At 55.0% G+C, this 12,345-nt stretch overlaps 1 protein-coding gene across 2 annotated transcripts in view; it reads right to left on the bottom strand.

Moving 5' to 3' along the window:
• Positions 1-4,388, bottom strand: part of GFRA2 (GDNF family receptor alpha 2) — an 83,341-nt gene extending 78,953 nt beyond the window's left edge. Inside the window, exon 1 of one of the 2 annotated variants that reach the window (XM_032855893.1) lies at positions 3,649-4,388. In XM_032855893.1, coding sequence (XP_032711784.1) covers positions 3,649-3,688 — 40 coding nt within the window. In that variant the 5' untranslated portion in view covers positions 3,689-4,388. The remainder of the gene's footprint in view (positions 1-3,648) is intronic. The other variant, XM_032855894.1, reaches the window with a different exon arrangement.
• Positions 4,389-12,345: the final 7,957 nt, after the last annotated feature.

Below are 12,345 nucleotides of genomic sequence, written 5' to 3'. Positions count from 1 at the left end.
TCCCCTCCTCAGAAGTCCACAGAATCTGCCCTTCCCCTCCCTTCATCCCTACCCAGAAAGGCCACTTTTCACTCCTTCCCCCAGGAGGCCCTGCTCAGGGGGGGAGCTACCATAGGGAGACAGCGACACCTAGAGGCAGAGCCCTGCCTCACGAGCCTGTCACTCCAGACTGCTGCTGAGGGGAAAGGACTCCACCACTGGAGGGAGCCGACCTACCCCACAAGAAGAGGAAGTAGAAGAGCAAGGGATAGGCCTGGAGTGGAAAAGCCCATTAAGGTCCAGAGCAAAAGATACTCCTTCTCCCATTGACCATACCAATGGCTTAGGACAGGGAAGAGCTGAAGGCTGTGGCCAGGCTGAGAAAGCCCAGAGAAGAAGCCAGCTGTTGGGCGGCACAGGCTGGAGAGGCGTCCTCCACCCAAGCAGAGGCAGCAGCTTTGTTTCCTGGCTTCAGCAAATTGCTAGGTCCCCGAGCAGGACTCAGTGCCTCTGAGCCACCCAGGAGCAGCTGGGCTGACCTGGTCTCACTTGCACCTGCTACGCCCACCTAGCCAGCCAGCCAGCCTGCCTGCTAGAGGCTCAAGAACGACCCAACCCGGGACTTCCACTGACTTCCCCCCGGCATCCCAGCAACCTTCTCCCTTCCCACCTTGACTGTACCTGAGGCTGCATTGTCTGTGACAAGTTAGGACACTGGCCTGGGGGATTGGGGTAAGAAGGACACTTACCCTGCCTGCCCTACAGGTGGGTTCTAGAGCCCCACAGACAGAACAATCCTCGCAGCATCCTGGGCTCCTGGGCCAAAAGCAAGGGCTTCCCCCATCTCCCCAGTGATGGGGGATGCTCTGCGGAGAGCCGGTGTATCCTCTCCCCAAACTCCCTGGCTGTACCCATCCTTGGCTCTTCTAGTTGGCGTCATGACCCCCAGAACCAATCAAGTCCAGCCAGAGAAAGAAATAGCAACCGGGAGCCTTGGGCCAATAATTCTAAAAGAGAAAAGGTCAGAAGGCATCCTGGTACGTCCAAATTCTAAATCAAGAGAAAACTCAGATCCATCAAGAAAAGACAAGTGGAACAGCTGCTACAGAGACAAGGGGGGACAGAGAGACTGCATGGAGCTACAAATACCCTTCCGCACTTGAGAGCCCTGCAAGAGCTAGAATGCACACTAGGATCCCAGTGGGAAGTGGGCCCTCTGACCAGCCCTGCCCCCAAGTGACTTGCCCCATCTCACTCTCTCCCTGGGTACGTCAACACTAGAGGTCAGGATGACTGGGCCAGAAAGGCCTCTCTACCTCCAGGCCTCGCTCGGAACCTTGTGGGGGGCACACTGAAGACCCATGTTCCTGGCACCACATTTCGCCATGCTCCCACAAACACACACTGAAGCTGCCTACCCAGGCTCAAGCTTCCCAAATCCTCTCCCCGCAAGTGGAATTTCCAACCAACTCCCAAACGGCGGGTTCCTTGCCAAGGAAAGTGGCCCCGAGGCTGAAGTTTCCTTACTACCAACCCATCCCTTCCTCCTTGGCTGGCCTAACCCAGAGCCTTCTAATATCTGGTGGCCACTCCATTAACCCCGCCCCCCAGTTCTGGAAAGGGGCATTTCGAGGGAAGGGAACTGAAGGGCTCTGACCAAAAGGACTGCTGTCCCCAGCTTTTACTTCTCCTCTCACCTCTGTCCCCAGGGTCTCAGACTCCAGGTGCATCTCTGACACACAAAGACACACACACACCCCTATATCACGAGAACAAAGTCAACTCCGCAGCCCTCCCAGCTGAAAAAAGCCTGCCTGCTACATGGGGTTCTGGGCCTAGAAAGGACTAAGGGGCCCACACCACTCTTCTCCACCCCCAGGACGTCAAAATTCACCTCTGGGGTATATACATACAGCTCAGCAGCAGACAATCTGGCTGCTTTTCCCAAAATACAATTTTCTTTTCTTCTTGGCCCCAGAAAGCTGGGTTTTCAAACCAGCAGTGGGAGAAAAGGTCAGGTTTTATAACAACCCCTCCAGAATGAGAGCCCACTTGCAGTGGGTTGCCAGGAAGCTGCAAGCTCACGGTGGGCCCCAGAGCCCCTACCCAGTTTCCTCTCACCGCTCCTTCCACCCTGGAGACAGCTGCCTCTGGCTTAGGGGGCAGGACCCTCGAAGGCCACACCCTAGAGCAAGGCCAGGCACCCAGGGGAATGGCAGCTTCTGAGAGGGGGTAGAGGCAGGGGGTGGACAAAGGGTCCAGGGCCCAACCAGTATTGACTCAAATCCCTTATTCAAGCCAGGAGGGCACTTACCAGACCACCCACATCTTTCTGTGATGGGCACCTACCCTCTCAGGCCTTCCCTTCGCCCCTCCTCCAGGAGAGAAAGAGTACAGTCCTGACCCAGCCAGGCAGCCTGGCTCACCACAGGCTGTGGGCAGGCCATGGGGGGAGGAAGAGCACCCACACTCAAGTAGATGTGAGTACCCTCAACACACTCATTACCCAGCTCCCTCTCCAGAGCACCTACCCAGGACCAGCTCCCTCTCCAGAGCACCTACCCCAGGCAGTAGCCTTGCCAGGGACTCAGGTCAGCACCAGGCCTTGCCAACACCTTCTTCCTCACCTCCACTCCCAGAATGCTCTCTCTATACCCACTTCCCAAGCAGCTGGGATTTCACATAGCACAAAAAGGTGAGAGGGGTTGGGTATTCTGGGTGGGAAAGAGCCTGCCCAGGGTTCAGGCAACCCCTCCTCCCTGACTCTGGAGGAGGGGGCTTATAGAATAAGCAGGTGGTCTTGTTCAGATCCCTTTTTTTTTCCAGCAATTCCTCTCCGTCTTCACCCAAGGAAGCAAACTTTGACCTCCCTCCCTCCTTCTCCCACGAGCTACAGGGTCCCCAGGCAGCCAGAGGTGGTGAAGGATAGGTAGTGAATGGTTGCTCACAACCCTCCACTCCTGCCCACGCATCTGGCTCAGGTCGGGCTGGGAGGGCGGGCAAAGGGTGGGGAGAAACTTGAAAAGTATTCCAGGGAGCGGGGCCACTGGAAAGGGGTTCAGAGAGAGGGAAGTGGGATGCATTTCCCAAAGGTTGATTGGCAGGTGAGGGGATGGCTGCCAGCGCTGCCCCCACCAATGTCCAAGCTGGAGATCCTGGAGAAACCCACGCCGTCCACAGGGATCGATCCGGGAGCCGACCAGAAAGATGGAACTGGCATGATTTTTCTCTACGTGACACAGAGCCTCTCCCCACCCTTCTCTCTTCCAGATCAAGAGTTGTAATTCTTTTTTCTTAAGTTGCCGCAATTTGAACCGAATATTTTGAGAGAAATTAGTGCTAGCATTGTGTGTGAGTAAGCGAGGGTGCGTGTGTGCGTCCGTGTGTGCGGCGATGGTTTGGTTGTTCCAAGTCTCCTTCCCAAGCCCCGCGCGTAACCAGCCAGCCGCGGTTCGCGTCCCTCCGCCCGCAGCCTCGCCGACCGGCCCCGCTCGGTTCGGCAGCGCCGGGGCCCCGCTCGCTCCGCGGCGCGCTCTCCCCGCCGGTCTCCAGCCCGCGCCCCGCTTGCCCTCCGCGTTCCCGGCTTCTCGCCGGCGACCGAACGCGCGACCCCGCGCGGCCCCCCAGGCTCCCGCGGACTAGCTGCCCTCCCCGCCCGCAGGTACTCACCTAAAAAGAAGAGGAGGCAGAAGATGTTTGCCAAGATCATGTTAAATAAATCCCACAGTTTTTTTGTGTCTTTCTCCCTTGGGTAAAAAATAATAATAACAACAATAATAATAGCCAAGCAGTGATAATCAGCCCCAAATCCAATGCGGAGATTCCAGCTAGTCCACCCGATAAGGATCCTGAGTCCTGCGATTCTCGCCTCTGGCTGAAGGGGGTGGCGGGGAAGGAGGACGGTGGGCTACCTCTTGACGCCCCCCTTGCCCACTAAAATCAAATATACACGTAAATGAGGATATATCTGCTTTACAAGCCGACAGCTTGGTCCTCGCTCTGTCCTGCCCTCCGCTGGTCCGGGAAGGCTCGGGTCCCCGCGGGTCCAATTCCCCTGCGCTTCCCAGGAGCGGACTGGGGAGATGGGGAAGAGGCGATTTGAGAGTGAAGGGCTGGAAGGAAGCAGCGAGGGTGGGGGTCAGAATAAAATGCAAATAGGAGAGAAATCCACCGACGGGTGTTAGCGCCAAGGAACAATCCAGTGGGAGCTTCGAAGACGAGAGCCCGGAGTCGCTTCTTTCGCACCCAGACGAAGAAAAGATTCAGAGAAAAAAAAATCTTCTCCCGCTAACCCTTGCTCGTCTCACTTTTTTCTAATGGAATTCCAGTGACCGTGTGTCTCTGCGTGCGTGTGTCTTTCTCTTCGCTCCCTCCCTCTCCTCTCCCAGGCTCTCGCTCTTTGCTCTCGCTCTCTCCAGCTCTCCCTAGCTCTCCTCTCTCCCTCCCCCTTCTCCCTCTCTCCCTGCTCCTCCCTCCGCCCGCCCCCTTCCCCCTTCGCGGCTCCCTCGCCGCGGCTCTCGCGCCCGCGCCCCTCTTCTCCGCCCGGGGCTCGGCGCTCAGGCTCCCAGGCGGCTGGCGGCGCGGGGCGCGAGAGCGCGGCGGAGCAGCGACACTCTGCAGCGGCGGCGGCGACACGGCGGTGGCAGTGGCGCCGGGGAACGCTGGACGAGAGGAGTGCTTCGCCGCTGACTCCCTCTGCTCTGCCGCCCGCCCTTCCCGGGACTGACCTGCTGCCTTGGCCGGAAACTGACCGGCTCCCCGAGCTACGGTTCAAACCCACCAAAGCCTCCGCACCCGCCTTCTCCACTCGCAGCGCAACACCGCCCTCCGCGGCCCCCGCCACCCCGCCGCGGAGGGGCTGAGCCCTCCAACCCCCACTGCCCCTCGGCCCACGGTCTCGAAAGCCTGGGGAAGCTCAGCTGAGGCCGAAGGGCGTGGAGTCCAGGACACCCCAGCCATCCCGGAGGCATGGGGGGGAGGGGCGCTCGAAAATCCCCAGCTGGGTGGCCTGGGTCTAGGGAGGGGCTCCACCCTCCTTGGGCAGATGCTTCCTTGGGCGGGAGAGTCGAAGCAGAGCTTCTCCCCGAAGGCGCAGGAGAAAAGAAGGGCCCCCCACCCCCACCCCACCTCCAGCGCCAGCCCCCAGCGTTCCAAGCAGCCTGCCTGCCCCGGTCTAGCCCCTAGCACGCTTACGCGTGTGCTTTCCACGGGGAGCTCGAGAACTTTCCCCACGCGCCTCCGGCGCCCTCGGCCCCCTCACTCCCCGGCGTTGCAGCCCTTCGAGACACCCCTTCCCCACTCCTCTCCCCTGGCCCGGGAGGAAGGCCGCGCTGCCCGGGCGCCCTGACCGCCTCCTCCGAGGCCGGCTGACCTGCCCGAACCGCACGGGAGGAATCTGTCGGGGACTCGCACCCCTCAACAGCGGGAGCGCCCGAGACCGACCCGGCCCAGGGCTCCGTGCCAGGCAAGCTCCGCGGCCCGCGCTCGGCGGCAGGCTGGGCTCTGAGAGCTCTCCCGAGGCAGCCGGCAGCAAACCGCTTCGGAGGCTCCGGGTGGGGTCCCCCTCCCCCAGCCGAGAAGGGGGCGATTGATCCATCTGTCGATGGGCCGGGCTCACCGGCGTGCTTTAGTCACGGAATTTACAGTAAACGCCCAGAGGCACCAAAAAGGGAGCGTCTGGCTGGGAAAGGGCTGAAGGAGAGCTGAGGCTGCTGGCACGTTTCGGCAAGAGGGGGCGAGGTGGCGGGGCCGTGGACATGCGGGGGCACACGCCTACGCACGCTGGGCACCCCGGTTTCACTCTCCCTCCCGCCACATCCTCTGCAACGTTAGAGCTGCCAGGGTCCCTCGGCTTTGGTGCACACATTCTTGCATTCGGCTCTGCGTGCACCCCGTGTGCTGGGGTGGGGTACACCTAGCGCCTTGTAAACTTTCCGTGCTACCCAAAACCGGATCTGCCGGATCTAAGGGGTATTTGGTAGTGTCTTTTACCATGCATTTTTAAATTAACAAGACTCTAGAAAATAGTAAATGTTAAAAGTCGACCCGCGCGAGAACGGAGGGGTCACTCCCAAAACCAATACGTTTCGCTAACGGAAAAGCTAGAGGGAGCAACTTCCATCTTGCGGATTTAGGCGGGAACTGGGCTTCTCCAGCCCTGCATGCACAGCGCGCGGGTCTCCTCCGAATGCCTCTCTTATTTAGCTGATCCTGGCGCGTTGGCCGCAGCCCTATCTCCTCCCCACGCCACTGAATTATGCCCCATGGAGCCGCAGTCCTAGGCAGTTAGTGGAAGATCAGCGCCAAGAAAGCTTGGGGATCGGAGCTGTGGAAAGCCTCCTTGGGGCAGCCCTCCCTGCCTTTACTCCGGGCCTCTCTAGTTCTAGAAACAGACTTCACATCTGACAAGGTCTCCCGGCTTCTTATCCAAAATTTGGGAACTTAAGGAACCAGCTTCAGAAAAGTATAGATGAAAGGATGACAGGCCAATAGGAATTATACTGCTGGGGAGTCTTGGACTGGAGGCCAGAGGTTGGGAGCCGGCTATAAATAAAACTATAAATAACCTTTCTCCAGAGGCTCCCCCACTTCAGGGCCCTCTGGGGGCCCAAATACCCTCCACCATCCCCACACCACGTTATCTGATGCAGCTTGTCCCTCTTTCAAGGGCTCTATTCCAGGCTCCCAAATTAGCACATCTCTCTTTCTCCTCCAAAAATGTGTTAAACTGTCTTTTAACCCCAGAGGGTATATGAAGGACAACTCTGAAACTTATGTCGAAGCTTTGCCTGGCCCCCGTTTCTGTGAAGGGGGCTGAGAAAGCATCAATGGACACCCAAGAGTGGCTCCCACTGACATCTCTTGTTGGGGGGGCGGAATGTGGTAGCAAGAGGTGAGTGGCTGAGGCCCTTTACGGACTTGAGGTTACCAGGCTTTCACAAGGACAGTGGACAACACCAGCCAGATCAACATTCAGCTTGTTGGGGCTGTGGGGCACTCTGACCTTGGGCCCTCTCTTCCTCCCTATCTGTATAAGCCTCTTCCACTACAGCCCACCCTCTGCTGACCCCAGCGCTCAATTATTTCCTGAGCATATGCTGTATGTAAGGCTCCCCTCAGCCAGGATCTACAGAGGAAATACAGATGAACACATACTAGCCATGGGCAATTTAATGTAGAAAATCTCTACTCTATAAAATGGGAATTAAAAAAAAAAAACCTTGAAGAAATTAGATGAGACGCTGTACACAGAACAGCTAGTCAAATGCCTGGTTCATAGGAAGTTGTTCATAAAATGTCACCCTTTTCCTCTGGGATCCAGGGAAAGGATTGGGAACCAATGACAAGACATAAAATTTAGTGGGAAATGAGAAGATAAAAGGCTGTGGGGATCCAAAGACCACTTTGTAGAGTATGAGGGGTAGGAGATCTTGCAAGAGGGAGTCATGGGAGAAAGGAGAGTGAGTAGGTGTGAACAAAAGCCCCAGGGGCTTATTGACACACTTTCACACTCAGGTACTATATCCTTCAGACCACCTGCAAGGGCCCATCCCAGCTATCCTGAGCTACCCAGCAGGTAAGCCTCCTGCCCACCCACCCACCCAGCATGCCTGTCACTCCACCATCAAAGATGGACAAGTTATGATATGCAAAGGGGAGGGAAAGAGAACACTTAGACCTTTAGTTTCTTCCCTTTGCCTCATCTCTCTAGACCTACTCGTCTTGTAGAGTGGATTCTCTGGAGGGCAAGAGCAGTAGCAGGGAGGGAAGAAGGACTGGGGGAGGGGGGTTGCAGCCCCACCTCGGTGCACACACGTGCAGTGCACACACATGCATGTACATACACACACGCTTACACACATAGGCATGTGCACTCACGCATTAGCCACAGAGCTCAGCTGACCAGACTTGGGCTGCCCTTAGCAGAAACTCATCCTTTCCTTTCCTTCAGTGGAGGAAAGAAGGCTGAGTGAGTGTTCCCTTGCCCTGGAGATAAACCAACCAAGAATGAAAAGGTGCCAGCTAAGACATTTCAAAAACCAGTATGAGACAGCCAGAGACCCACCAGAGTCTCCTGCAGTCAGCCAACCAGCACAGACTTACCCGACCCCTTTTCTGTCCCCAGTACAGCATCAGACTGTCCCTGCCGTGGAAACATTTACAGATAGAGTTAGGGCATATACCATGAAAAGAGTGAGCAACCCAAAGGCATACTGGGCCAAGTAAGAGAAAAGAAGAGCACCACTGGATTTCAGGACTTTGTGGGGAGGCAGGATGCCAGCTGGACCTGGAATGATGGGTAGAAATAATGGGTAGACTGTTTGAGAAACAGTCCAAGAGTAAGGAGGAACCATGGGCACAGGTCGGGACGGGCTAATGAAAGAGGATCTAGAAGGTCTTATGGGAATGGACAATGGAGGACCAAACTAGTGAAGGCTTCGGACTTGCTCCCCCTAGAAGCCACCGAAAGTTTCTGAACAGGCAAATGACATAACAAAAACGGTATTTTCGGAAGATTGATCTGACAACTCTGTGAAGGATGGAGACAGGAGAACAGTTAGGAGGCAATTATAACAGTCTCACCCGAGGTAACGAGGGTTACCCAAAACCGGAGGAGGTGGTGGGCGTGGAGAAGGAGGTGGTGGTGGGCGTGGCAGGCGGTGAGGATGGGCGTGGACAGAAAGCAGTTGGGGGTCAGGGATAGGAGAAGGTGGACGTGGAGGAGGTGATGGTGCACGTGACAGCAGATGACAGAAGGAGTGGACAAGGTGGTGGTGGTGGTGGTGGGAGTGGCGGGAGGGGACAATGGGTGTAGACAGAAAGCAGTGGTGGGCTTGACAGGAGGTGAGGGTAGGAGTGGACAAGGAGGTGGTGGTGGATGTGACAGGCAGTGACAAGCTCCAGACAGAAAGCAGTGGTGGGCAGGGATAGGAGAAAGTGGGTGTGGAGAAGGAGGTGGTGGTGGACAGCAGAAGGTGACAGTGGGTGTGGACAGGAAATGTCAGAGGCAAATATCAAGATAAACCTGCAAGCTATTGGTAACAGATTCATCCATCACAGAGGGCCGGAAGGGGGGAAATTGCCTTCTACTCAGACAGTAGTCACGCCAGTATAAGATGACCAGCACTGACTTTTCAGGCTTTGTCACTGGAAAAAAATAGTTAAAGTAACCAGCTTTGTGGCAAGATACATGCTGTTATTTAATTCTCTTTTTTTAAGATTGTATTTATTTATTTGACAGACAGAGATCACAAATAGGCAGAGAGGCAGGAGGGTAGGGGAGTGTGTGGGGGGGGGAGCAGACTCTCTGATGAGCAGAGAGCCAGATGTGGGGATTGATCCCAGAGCTCGATACCAGGACTCAATCCCAGGACCCTGGGATCATGACCTGAGCTGAAGGCAGAGGCTTAACCCACTGAGCCACCCAGGCGCCCCAAAATTCGTATAAGAACTCTGTGGGGTAGGTACTATTAATAGCCCCATTTATAAATAAGAAAACTGAGGCAAGAAAAGTGATTTAACTCTGCTGAAGTCCTATTTTAAGTGGCAGAATCATGATTTGGACTCTGGCAGCTGGGATCCAGGGTTCCTCCCTGGTAATCTATGTGCCCTAAATAAATAAGCAAAGTGATGGCTCTCCAGCCTGTAAGTTTTCATGTCCCAATTCAGAGCATCTTAAATATTCCCTTTCTCCCTGCCCTGCCCAGCAACCAGTGTGAGGACATTGTAAAAACTGACATTTCTTTTTTCTTTTTCCTGTGGTCCTTGCCTGGCCTCATCCTTGGAATTCAAGTAGCGAGCCTAGCAAGGATCCTGTCCAACATGGTGAACCTGCACAGTGCCCAGCTCAACCATGGGCTTTCCCAGCCCTCATCCGGCCCTCTGTCTCCCTCGTAATGGCAGGCTGAACACCCTTACCAGCATTCCCTCCCCTACTCCAGATCCCTGAGGCCCAGCCTAGGAGAGAACTAGTCTGGGAATGGAGACCAGCAGGGATTCAACTAAACCATCTGATTCCCCAAGGGTGAACAGGGCTGCTGGGCAAGGTGGGTGGGTCCAAGGTAGGAGGGAAGAAGGACATACTGCACCATACAAGGGCATACCCACCATACAAAGTGGGCATTGATTTCTCTAAATGATTTCGGTCAGTGTTCTTTGTGCTTCATCATTGTCTTTAGAGGTAGGCACCAAAGGAGGTGGGAATCTGGCTTTACTTATCCTCTCCTCAGGGCATCAGAGACTTCTGTGCAGCCCCACCCATGCCAGGGAGTCCCCAAGCTCCAGGCTAGCCCATTAGAGGGGGAGGAAGCTGCTGCTGTTACTGCAGCAGGGATGCAGCAAGGCAGATGGGATGTTACTCCGTGACTCCCAGCAGGGAGCTATCAGAACCACCTTATGTGGGTAAAGGACCTCAGAGTTTCATGGCTTTCTCTTCCCTGATCTTGAAGCCCTTACAGCATATCTGAGAAGGGAGTGTGGCAGGATTAGCCTCCCTTCCAAGTGAACCAACTCAGGGTTGATGATGTCCCACTATGTGGCCAAGGTCAAAATGCAGTCTGCAAGTGGCAGAGCCGGGACTCAAAAGTAGGTCCTCCCACACTCTGGTCTAGTGAGTTTTCCCCTTATAACAAGGAAACCAAGCACTCATCCCACCAGGGTGCCTCTCCTCTCTGCTGCTTTCTCCCACATAGGAGATCATGGAGAAGAGGGAGAAGGCACCCAATATTTTTTGGCAGTGACTTTCTTTCATCTGGGACAAATGTAGGAAGGACTGTTTCTCTAAACTGCTCTTTCACCTGAAGTCACAGATATCCTGAGAAAACTGCAAAACCCCTTTTCTCCTCTGCCCCCTTCACAACTCCCTAATGGCAGCAGGAGTGGAGCTGGTAAATGGCCCCTCTATAGAAGCTACTGTCAGCTTAAAATATCCCAGCTCACTGTCAAGCCTCCTCCCCAACAGCTCTGACTACGAAGCTTGCCACCCATGTTGGCACCAACCAGGCCACGCCCCCCAGAATTGTCCTGGTGCCAACACTGTGCTTGGCAGACCCCAGCTGCCTGGAACAACCCCACAGCCTCTCCTGAGCATGCACACCCTCCCCAGCTCTCAGGCACTGGCGATCCGCCAGGTTACCCAAGGTCAGAGACAGAATCCAGGGAGAGGGGCAGTGATTGCTCCTGCTAAGCTGTGGGGAGCTGGCTCCTGCTGCCTGGTGCCCCCCAGGAGAGCTCTCAGACCCAGCAGCTCCCCACAGGGACTGTGTCTTTATTTAGCCAAGCCTGGCAAAGTGGGTGGGGCACCAGAGCTAGGTCTGAGATGGACTGTCACTTGAAGTTCTCCAGCGAGCTGGAAGGCAACTCACAGGGAGCTCTGGACAGAAAACGGGGAGCAGAATGTCCTTCTTTGAGCAGAAATGCCTTCCCTGGACCCAACCTAGAGTTTAGACAGATGTTCACATTTACCGGCCCACCTTCCTCAGCCCGACTTCTCATCCTGGGAACTTCTTTGCCCATCATCCAAAATGTTCTCTTCTTACCTCCACTGTCCCTGTGCACTGTGCTTTCCTCTACTATCCTCTCTCTTGACCCAGCAGGAAAGTCTGAACCGATGCTGCTCCCAAGGGGAAGGGGAATGTTTAACCCAAAAGAATGAAGTACTAATGGTAGAATTTCAATCATCATGGGCCCTCGGGTTCTCAGGGTTGAAGGAAACTTGCAGGACAAGAATAAAGAGCCAACACATGCATAACACTCAACAGCTTACAAAGATTTTTTTTCTGTAAATTCAACTCCCTTGGGCTCCCGCAAACAGCCTCTGAGGTGGACATTTCCCAAATTAAAAAAACTGGAAGTCAGAACATCAGGTGACTTATCCCTGATCACATAGTGAGTTGCTGACCTTGGACTTGAACCCAGACTGAACTGATTCCAAATTGCCTATTTGTGAGGTAGCCTCCTGCTCAAACACTTCAGTAAAATAAAAATGAAATACTTCTCAATTGTAAAAAAGTAAAACAGTTTCGCAGAAAAAGTCACTGTGCTTTGGGGCAGCCCCCATCCCATGGTGAGTTCTGGAGGCCCCTCCCTGTCTGCTTCCAGATGAACCACCCATACCTGGTGCATGGCTTGGGACAGCTCTGGTTGCTCCAGTGGCTTGGAGCTCCGTGGTAAAGAGGAATAGCCCCTATTCACAGATTGGAAAACCAAGGCCTCCAAATCTCAGCACTTACCACTCTACTGAGAATGCCTGTTTTCTTGTCTATACTCCTTACCACACTCAAAGCTCTAGGCAGACTAGACCTATATCTTCTTCATCCCCATATGGTCAGATGCTGGTACATAATCAGTGTTCAGGTAAGTGCTTGT

Source organism: Lontra canadensis, unplaced genomic scaffold (genome assembly GCF_010015895.1).
Source record: "Lontra canadensis isolate GAN:19392208 unplaced genomic scaffold, GSC_riverotter_1.0 scaffold10, whole genome shotgun sequence".
NCBI lineage: Eukaryota > Metazoa > Chordata > Mammalia > Carnivora > Mustelidae > Lontra > Lontra canadensis.
Note: the sequence above shows the minus strand (reverse complement) of the source record. Positions and strands in the feature narration are given on the sequence as shown.